General features: G+C 39.0%; 1 protein-coding gene and 1 long non-coding RNA gene across 2 annotated transcripts in view; one reads left to right on the top strand and one right to left on the bottom strand.

Annotated features, from left to right (window-relative positions):
- agmo (alkylglycerol monooxygenase) overlaps window positions 1-2128 on the bottom strand; it is a 262745-nt gene extending 260617 nt beyond the window's left edge. The window contains exon 1 of the mRNA XM_048260252.1: window positions 1972-2128. Coding sequence (XP_048116209.1) covers window positions 1972-2091 — 120 coding nt within the window. The 5' untranslated portion in view covers window positions 2092-2128. The remainder of the gene's footprint in view (window positions 1-1971) is intronic.
- Window positions 2129-11012: 8884 nt separating this feature from the next.
- LOC125305496 lies at window positions 11013-12124 on the top strand. The gene is made up of 3 exons (XR_007195425.1): window positions 11013-11216; window positions 11331-11414; window positions 11758-12124. It is a non-coding gene; the product is annotated as an uncharacterized LOC125305496 (long non-coding RNA).
- The last annotated feature ends 286 nt before the right edge of the window (window positions 12125-12410 follow it).

Below are 12410 nucleotides of genomic sequence, written 5' to 3'. Positions count from 1 at the left end.
TACTTGAATTGCTTAAGTTTTGCTACACTGTGAAGTTAGTTAGTTAGTTAACCTTAGTTAACCTGTAAAACATGCAAACCGATTGCCTTGAAATTACAGACTAATCTGGGATAGGAATTCCAAGTTGTGCAAACAAATGCTTACTTTGTGTAGTACACTTACACTAAGGAGAATTCCTATTTAACCTAACTTGGTCATTACAAGTAAAGTATATTGTGTAAACACAAGGTGTGCTAACTGATGTTACATTCTGCACTTCCAGAATGCCACTGCCCTGGCCCACATATTTGTAAAGATATCACATATTAATCCTTACTGAAATTCAATCTTAAATTACAAGTGACAGTGACAAATATACAAATATATATACTGTTGGTGTGTAATTTATGTGGATGACTATCCAAAACACTCTAATGCTGTGGGTAGAACTTCAGCAACAAGTTACATTGGTATTTTGTATTTTGTATATTACTACACTCTGAAAGTACTGCACAATGAAGGGGAGACCTCACTATGTACCACCAATATGTGGCACACACCTGGGTTTGTCCAGCGGTTCAGGGAACCCCCCAATCTTTGATGTCCACAGTGAGTCAGGACTTTGTTTTACCACTTCATTCAAAGGCCTGATTTTGGCATTTCAGTGTATCTATGATGTTGTAAAGGCATTGGGGTTGATATTATTATCCTGACCAGAGAGGAGAGTGCATGTAATGGACAGCCACTAACACCACCGTGTCTAATAGCAACATAAGTTTGCAAGGAGAGCACCCATAAAAATCCTAATCAAGCTCACATTTAGCCTCAGTAACTTAGCAGAGACAGGGTACCTGTATGTATGGTTTCCAGCTACAGATCTGTGTCTGTCTATAACTGTCAGCACTAGTTCTACTCACAGGTTTGGTCTGTTTTGGATAGTCATTGATGGGGTGATGTATCAATATAAATCACGTATCAATTACACAATATATATATATATATATATATATATATATATATATATATATATATATATATATATAGCCTTTAGTGTCACTGTCACTTTGTTATTGTAACTTAAGATTGAATTTCAGGAAAGATTAATATGTGATCCCTTAAACAATATGTAGGCCGGGTCTGTGGTATTCTGGAAATGCATTTTTATCATATCAGTTAGCTGAGCTTTGACATTAGTTAGCACAACTTCAATATACCTTTTGTGTTAAATAAACATACAGTATACTTTACTTGTAATTGTAATGACCAAGTTAGTTGAAATAGCAATTCTGTGTACTGTACTGTAAGTGCACTACACTAAGTGAGCATTCGTTTGCACAACTTGACATTACAGACAAATCTGGAATGGGAATTGCATAGACAATCAGTTTGCATGCTTTTCTTAACAGGTTAACTAAGATTATAAACTAATTTTACAGTGTTGCACAAACTTCAGCAATTCAAGTATAGTTTACTTGACTGTTTACTTTTCTACCTCAAAATGAAGTAACACTCATTTTACGCAAGTAATCTCAACAAAAGACAAAACCTGAATTCTACTTACTATAACATTTTAAGTAAGTAAAACTATTATGTGTAGAAATATAATTTGTTACTGTTTAAGTTACAAGTTGTGTGTTTAATGCTTTCATATCTGACATACATGTATACTGTGAGGGTTCATTGTAAAACACTACCCTTAAATTATGTATATGAATTTCTTCGAATTTCATTGAATTTCAATTCTACTTCCTTTAATTCAAATTCGAATTGTAATTCTACATCCTGTTTTTGACCTTCATTCAAATTCAATTCAAATTCAAGAATTTAATTGGAATTTAGGAGTCTGAATTGTGCACAAGCCTGCAGTCTATGAACATGGGGGCGACATATTCCTTTTTTGCCCAAGGAGCAGGATTGCCTTCTGCCCGCCCTGCCTAAGGAGGTAGTTATCCGCATTTATGTCAGCCTAATACTTGGTCATGTTAAACTCACCTGTTGAATGTACTGGGGCACTTCGTCTTCATGGGAGAAGGAAGATTCATTTGGTGTAACAAGATAAAACATTATTCTAATGCTTTGGCATGTGGATGCATGGTCGTTAGGCTGTCCCATCGCTCTAAGCTGATGTTCGAGTGCGGCGATACTTTGAAAAGTGTTGTTTCAACAGCTGTAGGTCTGCTATGTAGGCTAGACTCTGGATAGAACTGACTTTTGAACTCTTGGTCAATGTGTGTAGGCTATTTACAGTATAACCTCGGCTATGGGCAGTCAATAAAGTGTAAGCCTGTTGAAGCCTGTTTGTAGGCTAAGTAGAACAAGTTTCAAGTATTAGCCTATTTTCAGAATATCAGACTATAGGCTACACATAACACTGTGTGCTATATCCCAATAGTCAGCTGTAAAATTACAGTATGGCTTTGTGGAATTACAGTGTATTATCCGTCTTTTCCCGTAAAATGTCAGCATGATACTGTATATTTATAGTGCTATTGTTATAATCGAAATTACAGTAGCCTACCGTTCGGTTTCTGTAAATTACAACAGGTGTATTTACAGTTATAGAGCATGCCATTTTCCTGTTCCTCCCCAAAACACACACTAAACACAATTTCAACAATGCTATGTATTTGCACAAAACTCAAAAACTATTACATTTCAAACAAGAGAATGTGAAATCCAAAAGTATGTGTACTTGTGCAAAATTGCATATCATAGGAATCAATATTACATTATATTTTAAATGTCTTTCATGAGAGAACAGAATAACATTACAAAGAAATAGAATTCATAATTTCGGGGAAATGGGATGATAGAAAAACACTAATCAAGCAGCCTAGTGCTGTGCAGTGCTGATACAAAACTGGTGGACAACAGCATTATGGAGATAATGCAAAGACAAAAGGAAGCATTGTGTGAATGAGAGTTAGAGAGAGATGATGATGGACATTTAGCCTCGGCCAGGAAATAGGCTTTGTAAATGCTGATTTATGGGAAATGCATCGTGTAAGTGAGATAGAGATAAATAGAGAGAGAGAAAGGGAGGGGGTCAGTGACACTACTGTATGTACTTAGACTTAGAAAACGTCAATGTCCATGAGAGGCAATTTGTTGTACAATACAGGCATGTTGACACATAATCCACAACACAAACATTGAACCAGACATCTACAGCACTATCTATCTATAAAGCAAGAAGCGTCTGTGTGTCTGCCTGTCCGGATGTCTGTGGCACGCATATCTCGCTGACCGTTTTTCAAACTTGGCAGGTGCCTTGCTACGGGCATGAGTAAGTGCAGTGCCAAATTTGACGTTGTTTGAATAAGAAATGCAAAAGATATCGTTAAATATATCGGTAAAAGAAGCACACATTGGCGTTCGCCGCTAGCCACTCCCCCTTCCACACAGCACTGTACTGTAAGCTATCAGTGAGGCTCTTCAAAATGATGCAAAAAATTATGTGCAATAAATGGACACTTTGAATAGCCCAGGCTACTTTGGACTGTCTTTAGACTTTCAATAAGCAAACGACAATTCCAACTGCAAGGTCCTAAATTGAAACAAGCGATAATGGTCCCGAATTAAAGAACATCTCAGAATGCCACACATGCAAAGCATAAGCAGCGACAAGCAACGAGTGGCAGACAGAGTGTGATGTCACTTATAGGCCACCAAAGAGTCACACCGTTGCAAATTTCTTATGATGATGCATCATTCCACAAAATGGTTTGTTTTCTCTATCATTAAGTTATTCAATAGGCTAAGCATATAGCCTTGACTCAAAACAGCTATTAGGATTATGTAATTTTGATTTGTAAAAAATGTCACATGCAGCCATGCTCACTCATTTATTATATTATTATATTATCTGTATTCATTATTGACTACTTACTTGGAATTATGTTTTTCCCTATCATCCTATTATTAAAGCAGGCCTACCTACAGGCATGCAGCCCTTGCCACTTAATCTACTAAACCCCTCTTCTACTGCACTTTTTACCCCCCCATAAATGCACAAATAGGCTGACACCAGACATAATTTCACTGCATTTCTTACTTCCAGTAACTATATGCATGTGACAATAAACTTCGTTGTACCTTGTACCTTGTACCTTGAACGGGCACTGCACTAGTTTATCTAACACATAACATACACACATCAATAAATAGAATACAGTAAAATGAGTATATTGCATTTCCCTAAAAGGCCTAATGTCATAAATAAATAAAACTAAAACTACTGCACAGTACTTCACATATATTCCTCCTGTCATACCCCTCCACACAAAGACCGAGATATTTGTACTCTGTAACCATCTTTATCTCCTCTCCTCTTATCAGAGTTGGAGTGGGTGAGGGAGTCCCTCAGCTAAAATCAAAGACCAGCTCTTTGGTCTTCGACGTATTCAAATGCAACTGGGAGGCTTCACACCAGTCAGCAAATTCCTGCAACACTGGACCATGTTAGTTTCATCTCGCTCCAGTAAACTAATCACAGCAGTATCATCTGCAAATTTAATTATATGACGCCCAGGGTAACTACTGCGACAACAATCAGTGTACAATATACTGTATATAGCAGTGGTGACAAGACACTACCTTGTGGTGTCCCAATTGAAGTGAAGCGGACCCCAGATAATGTGTTCCTCACCCTTACTCTTTGTGGCCGCACACTCAGGAAGTCCAAGATCCATTTAATTAGTGTTGAGTTTAGCTGGAAGTTATCTCTAAGTCTGTTTGCTAAAATTTGAGGGTGAATTGTATTGAATGCTGATGAAGTCTGCAAATAAAAAGCGAGCATGTGTTTTACAACTCTCCAGGTGTGTATACAGATAATTTAAAAGCACTACAATGGCTTTGTCCGTCCCCCTCCCAAATCTGTAGGCAAATTGTAGAGGGTCAAAGGGATGTCTACAGGAATTAATGATGTGTGTTTTAATGATCCACTCAAGTGATGGGCCTACAGTAATTGTCCGGCTTCACGCGTGATTCTCGCGTGAATCACACGTCTTTTATTTATATTTCCCCAGTGAAGCTGCAATGACCCAAACAACCACCAGGCAGCACTTGTGAGCAGGGTTAGGAATGTCGGCTTTTGCCGCTTTGAGTTTAAACGCACCAGTATGCTACAGTATGGACCATAAATTTAGCCTACCCAACGTTTGTTTCCACAATATTACCCCCTGATGAGCTTTCATTTCGATGGCTGATAGGCTTACACTACGTCTCGTGCGACAGTCCCAACAGTTAGCACATAATCAAACAATCCAAAAGTGAATTACTGGTAGGCCTATATCCCAAAGCAAACGTAAAATCTTCTGTTAATATAGGCTAGCCTACCGATACGCTGCTCCAAACGACATGCAGTCTCACGATAGAACTTATTGTTTTTGAAGGTGTCTTTGTTATTTTATGAAGAGGCATCTGGCTGTTTTGTTTATGTTTGTTTTACTTTCAAGCTCATGAAAATTACATTTTGACTGCTAAAAACACCATCACTTCACTGCTTGACACTACCCCACATTCATATGGACAAATGTTTTAAAAGCTGTAATAAATGTTTTAAAAGCTGTTTCATCACAAGGCTATTTGCTACGATATTTACTGCTATAGGCCTACAACAGTCTAATTTTGCGTGCCAATTTAAAGACCTATTATTTCCATTTTTTGATTAGACTAGACGAGACTCTATGCTGTTTTAATGGACAGCAAGGATACGCTTTGTTCGTTGTTTTGAATAACTTGAATTGCTTGTTGCTTCTACACACGTCATCTCCAGGTTCAGTTTTGCGCAGACGCGCACATAGGCTACATTGAATTTTCTAATCAGGAAAATGTTTTGTTTTTTTTCAATTGTGCCGCAAATTCCGTGAGCAATCTCCTCGTTGAGGAGGCCCTAAGCCTGTAGATCAGAGAAGCATGCTCTGGGAACAGAGCATGAGAACATTTCACTTAACCCGCTGTCCAAACCCCCTGCGCACGGATGCCTAACATTTCATTTGGGCAGCCGTGGCCCACTGGTTTAGCACTCTGGACTTGTAACCGGAGGGTTGCCGGTTCGAGCCCCGACCAGTGGGCCGCAGCTGAAGTGCCCTTGAGCAAGGCACCTAACCCCTCACTGCTCCCCGAGCGCCGCCGTTGATGCAGGCAGCTCACTGCGCCGGGATTAGTGTGTGCTTCACCTCACTGTGTGTTCACTGTGTGCTGTTTGTGTTTCACTAATTCACCGATTGGGTTAAATGCAGAGACCAAATTTCCCTCACGGGATCAAAAAAGTATATATACTATACTTATTTGTTGCCTACATCTTTTTTTTGTCTTATTCGAAACAATTCTTGTAGGTATCCATTACTCTCTAAGAAAAAAAGGTTCTTGGGGGTGCTATATAGAATCATGGGGGTTCTTAGCCAAGGAGATAGAACCTTTTGTCTAAAAAGGGTGCTACTTCATACTCGCGAGGGTTATTTGAACTTCAACGACCATTTATGGAACCATTCTGAAGACGCTCATTCTGCACTGGATTTAGTAAGTGACACAAAACTTTATTTTCCTGTCATTCATTAATATAATCATTGCCTGTGTTGTCTACAAGTGCCCTAGCCTGGCTAGCGCCACCACTTCTCAATGAGACGTGGTCTGGGAACCAAACGTTCATTTTCTCGTATTTGAAAAAAATGCCCAGATCCGTTTATTGGGTGCCACGGATGTCTATCCAATTCGTCTGTGCATAGCTCATCATCGTCTTGCTTTCCCCCCTGTTCTGTGATTGGTTCCCTATCTCAGGCGAAAATTTGCTCCATGGTCTCCAGGCTGCCTTAGCAGCGTGAATCAAATCGCGCGCAAGGCAGCATGGGAACACCCAGGCTACAAGTGCCCTTTAAATAAAATAAATAAATGAACAAGGGGCGTCGATGGGCGTAAACTGACTGTTGACTGCCGACCAGCTGTTAAAGTCAGCAACAAGTAACGTTACAACTAACGTTAGCTGCAACTACAAGTTCGTTGAATAACATTAATGTGACTAGGAAGGTACTAAAACTCTCCTAAACAGTCACCCTACTCCAGCTCCAGCATTAAGATAAGTTTTCTACTTCCTTGTCAGGCTAACAATACAATCAACTATCGATTATATGGTTTCTAGCTTTTATCCACTGGTGTTAATCTATTCAATGATAGCAGATAATTAATACCGCTAACGTTAACTTTACTAACACTAGCTGTAGCTTCCTTAGCTTTCTAGAAGCTACTAACGTCAGCCAACATCGACAGATTTGGCAACTAACGTTAGTTAATTTTCTGGCTATGTAGTTATTTTGGCAGCCGTGGCCTACTGGTTAGCGCTTCAGACTTGTAAGGTTGCCGGTTCGAACCCCAACCAGTAGGCACGGCTGAAGTGCCCTTGAGCAAGGCACCTAACCCCTCACTGCTCCCCGAGCGCCGCTGTTGTGCAGGCAGCTCACTGCGCCGGGTTGTGCAGGCAGCTCATGCTTCACCTCACTGTGTGTTCACTGTGTGCTGAGTGTGTTTCACTAATTCACGGATTGGGATAAATGCAGAGACCAAATTTCCCACGGGATCAAAAGAGTATTTATACTTATACTTTTGAAGGGAAAACAGCCATCAAATAAATGTTATTGATTTGTATCATTGCCAACACAAGTTGTTCAGCCTGTTGCCTCTTAATAAGTAGTTAACGGTATTGAGTAGCTAGTGCAAAGTGGTCCCTAACGTTAATCATTTGCTAGTCGGTAACAACATTAATCATGGTAGCAGGAACATTAAGGAGGCTTTAGCTTCAATGTGTCTAACAGACTGTGTACAGATGGTACAGATACCAGTTGAGTCTCCTTGTATCATGTATGATAGCTATTTGACAGCTGTTTGGCTATGAGTCTGTTTACATCCGTCTGTAAGGCGATAGCCTAGCTACTGGCATCTACTGACCATCGTAAAGAGTCCACACGCAGATTGGACTATGACCATTTGAGTTAGTTTTATGAAAATAGGCTAGTTAAACGTGTACTAAAATTTGCTTTTTTATTTTTCAGGAAACATGGTTGAGACTTGGTCTTCCCATCAGGTCTGCTTTTGGCTGGAACAGCATAATTTAAAAGAGGCTGAACAAACCTTCCTTGGTAAATATTTCCATCTTTTTTTGTAATGGAACGCTTTTTTAGATGTGGATTTTGCAGTGTCATAAAGTTCACGGTTACTAACACAGTTCTTGTGTTATACTTTGCATTTTGTCAATGTTTTTGTATTTAGATGAAGAAACTGATGGAGACACTGCTTGGTTTGACTGAGACGATGGTGGCACACCTCTTTACCCGCATGAAGCAACAAGTGAAATTTCTTTCTGAATTAGAAAAATGAAAATAAAAAAAACTTCCGCCAGCTAAGTATGTACTATATTGAAATCAAATCAAATCAATCAATGAACTTTGTCATTTTGCTAATACCATGGTACAACAGTTCTTGGAATAATTTGTTTTATCACTCCATTAGTAGAAAGGTGTTCCCATGTTTTGCTTTAAAAAAAAATGTAAGCATCCTAAAGTTTTGATTATGTCTAGGTTATTTGGAGCTTTTTCATGAACATGTCATATTTAAATGTTTTCAGTTGGTCTGTGTTTAATCTTCTGTCTGTCTGTCTGTTTGTTTTCTTAGAAATACGTATTTTCCGGACTATAAGTGCTCCTGAGTATAAGTCGCATCAGTCAAAAAATGCATCATGAACAAGAAAAAAACATATATAAGTCGCACCGGACTATAAGTCGCATTTATTTAGAAATGTATTTAACAAAATCCAAAACCAAAAACAGAGACTATGTAACTGGATTATTGAGGCCAAAAAGATTCATGTCAATGAAGACTAAGGAGTGAAGGCAGCCAAGAGGAGGGCAGGAAGGTAATTGCAAAGTAAAAGATTCACTGAAAGAAAATGCCATGTGGTATATATCTAAAATGTGGAGAATACAATGCAATCAAGCATTTTGGAGATGTGGAGTCACAAGCTGGCAGCAGATTAAATGCTCATGAGAGAGAAAAAGATGCAGTTTTAGACGTAACTGAAGCAAGCCAGTCCATAGGCCTAGGCCCGACGGTAATTGTAAAGCAATTTACAAAAGATTCACTGAACAGAAATGCTGATGTGGTACATGAAAATGTATTTAAAAATGTGGAGAATGCGATGCAATCAAGCATTTTGGACGATGTGGAGAGACAAGCCGGCAGCAGATTAAATGCTTGAGAGAGAAAAAGATCACGGTTTAAAAGGACGTGGCAGACCCGAAGCTGTAGCAAGCAGGTGATATTTAGAAATTTATTTCACAAAATCTAAGACTAAGAACAGACAGACTATGTAACTGGACACATTGAGGCCAAAAATATTGAGAATTCTACAGGGAATGTTGAAGACGAAGGAGAGAATAGTGGCAAGAGGCAAGCGAAGGCTGCTGACAAGGGCGACGCAGCTATTGTAAAGCAATTTACAAAAGATTCACTGAACAAAAATGCTGATGTGGTAAATTAAAATTTAGATGCGCATTTAACACGAAAAAAAGATGCGCATTTATCCAGGGCCTAAATTTCAGGCGGGATTGCGGGTATTGCGCATAAATTATTACTAAGTATTACGCATACTAATGAAAGTCCCGCAACTCTAGCCATCATAATGCGAGAAATTCCCACAGATTTTACAGCGCTGTCTGACATTAATCTAATAATGGAGCGGCCTGAATGCGGGACTATTGACTGGACGGACCAACTCTAACTTCAATTGAACCCCATGCAGAGACACACACACGCGCGCGGGACCACTTTGGGGCTGTCTATCGTTGCTCTCTCTCTCTCAGCAGGATTTGTCACCGCTGAAGTCAGATTATAGGTGCTTCTGCATCAAACGCTATCGACAAACGTTTAGCGATCAGGAACCGTCAGGAAGCATGACAGCCTATAACGCGAGAGAACATGGATGTGTTCTCCATTTGAGGAACGTTATAATCGATTTCGGACGTGAACAGACAGCTACAGACACGGAGCGCATAGTAGGCCTACTTTCACTTTCTGTGCATATTCATTACGTGAAAGATAATTAGTAGCAAAACAGCGATCAGCTATAGGCCTTTATTTCTTGCGTTTTATTGTGAGACATAGGCCTACTTTTCGTTTAGAGCGGCATACCGGTAGGCTATCAAAAGCAGATGATGTTCAATTTGAGATTTGATTTACGTTTGGACTGTTTGATTATATTGCTAAATATCGGGTGACCACTGAAATCTGTGGGGTATTTAATGGTTCACTATTAAGTTTAATGTATGAAAGAGTGTCGGGATTTCCATCCGCTTATTGCGAGATAAGGCATCCGCTTTCATTCATTCATGGAACGTGTGCTGTGCTGCAAGGGAAACCGTATTCCGTATAGCCAAAGAGGTCTAAGATAGCCTACATTTAGTTATTTTTTAAATTATGCATGATTTACTTTTTTTATAAAATTCGTAGGCTGGTGCCTGGTAGCAACAACTGTGTTTAAATGTAGGTTATTGCTTCAGCCTCTAGCTCAGAAAGGGGCTGCATGCGACTGGTAGCTTGAGAGCAACGTTGGAGACTCATGGTGTAGGATGATGACTTTTCATTGGCAACAATATTAAACCAACCAACAATATAAATTATTAAGAAGAGCTTTTTTATCAGTTAAATTGAAACAAAATTATACTGGCTTTTATTTGTCCGAATCTGAGGCCCAGCTATAAATAGAATCCCGGCCATTTGAGGATTTAAGTATGCACGTGTTTCAGGCATAGCACAAGCACTAATCTGACTGAAAGTGCACAGGACTTGTGCATTTGAGAGCGCTCTCTCGAGGCTGTAGACGGTAATGTTTCATGTAGGGTTCATGTCAGTTAATATAAAATAACATTTAAAAACATGTTCAATTATATAATTTTTTTCATATATAAGTCGCACCTGACTATAAGTCGCAGGACCAGCCAAACTATGAAAAAAAGTGCGACTTATAGTCCGGAAAATATGGTAATAATCTCCTAGTATCCCTACCACCAACCCAAACAACCCCTATCAACACAACAACAACTGCCTGGCCAACAAATTATACACTACCATCATTCAGCACAGAGGTCAGGGAAGCCCTATTAAAAAAAGACCCAGCGTTTTATAAGAAGGACAAGTCACACATCTGGACTGATCAGCCTTCTTTTTGATGACATGACCCGGTATGCCTGGTAAGTCTGGTGTTAAGATAATATCTGTGAGTTGTTTATCTTTAACCTTATATTGTCAAGTGCACATCACATGACATATGGGCTAAACTACCCAACATTTCTTCCCAAATGTAGGTATCCAAACCATTAAATGTACAGTGATGTCCTGGGAACACTAATAACCCGGCATCAATTTCTTATGGATGGAAGCCTCTCTGGGTTTGTAAAAGTATTGTTATTCACACTTGTAGTTCAACAAGTTGCTCTGCCTTTGTTTTGAAGTTGCATTGACAACTTCTACATTGATTAGGTTAAATGCAGAGACCAAATTTCCCTCACGGGATCAAAAAAGTATATATACTTAATACTATACTTATACTTAACATACAAGTCCAAAAAGGAGACAGCAAGTAAGATAAATGAATTGTGATTTGTACAGTAGGCTGGTGCATGCAATGCTCCTTTTTGTAGTCTTTCAACCTTCATGCTGTACTTTAATTAATACGTAGATTAACTTTATTTTCTGTTTATCTATTCCTCTCCCCTTGTCCATTTTCCTCAGCTCACTACAGAGTCAGTGAAAGGGGAAGACGTTCAAATCATCTGTGAACACATGAAGGCCATCAGTGCAGAGCTGGAAAAAAACAGGCCAAATTTTGATAATATAAAGTGGAGGATGGAAAGAACTCTTCATGCACAGACTCCTCTATACAACACTGCAACCACCACAGGACTGTTTGAACATTGTCCCTTCCTTAAAGACCCTCTTCTACTAAGCAGTAAAAAAAATCGATGTAAATCAATGCACATATTCAGGCAATGCAGGGGCATACAATTGACAATACTTTATGAAATGGAGCTGAGATTTGGGCAGGATCTGTGCTCAGCAGTTACCTACACAACACTGCAGAGCAGATTTTGAGCGTCTCCAAGGGGGCACTTCAGGATTCATTAACCCTTAGAACCCTAAGCTGTTTTTGGGGCATTTTCACTACCTTTATTCATAAGGATTTATTCTGGTCATTGTAAGTGCCACACACACATATTATATATTTTATGTATTAGTACTAGCATTGATTTTATTTTGATTTTTAAAGAACTAAAATAAAAATATAAAACATAAAAAAAAATATATATATATATAAACATGGTACATTACAAAATCCATTAATTTCCTTCATATCATTACTTTTTCACTGCATACATGCTATTGAA

This window comes from Alosa alosa, chromosome 13, assembly GCF_017589495.1.
Source record: "Alosa alosa isolate M-15738 ecotype Scorff River chromosome 13, AALO_Geno_1.1, whole genome shotgun sequence".
Lineage (NCBI taxonomy): Eukaryota > Metazoa > Chordata > Actinopteri > Clupeiformes > Clupeidae > Alosa > Alosa alosa.
This window is presented reverse-complemented; position numbering and strand designations above follow the sequence as displayed.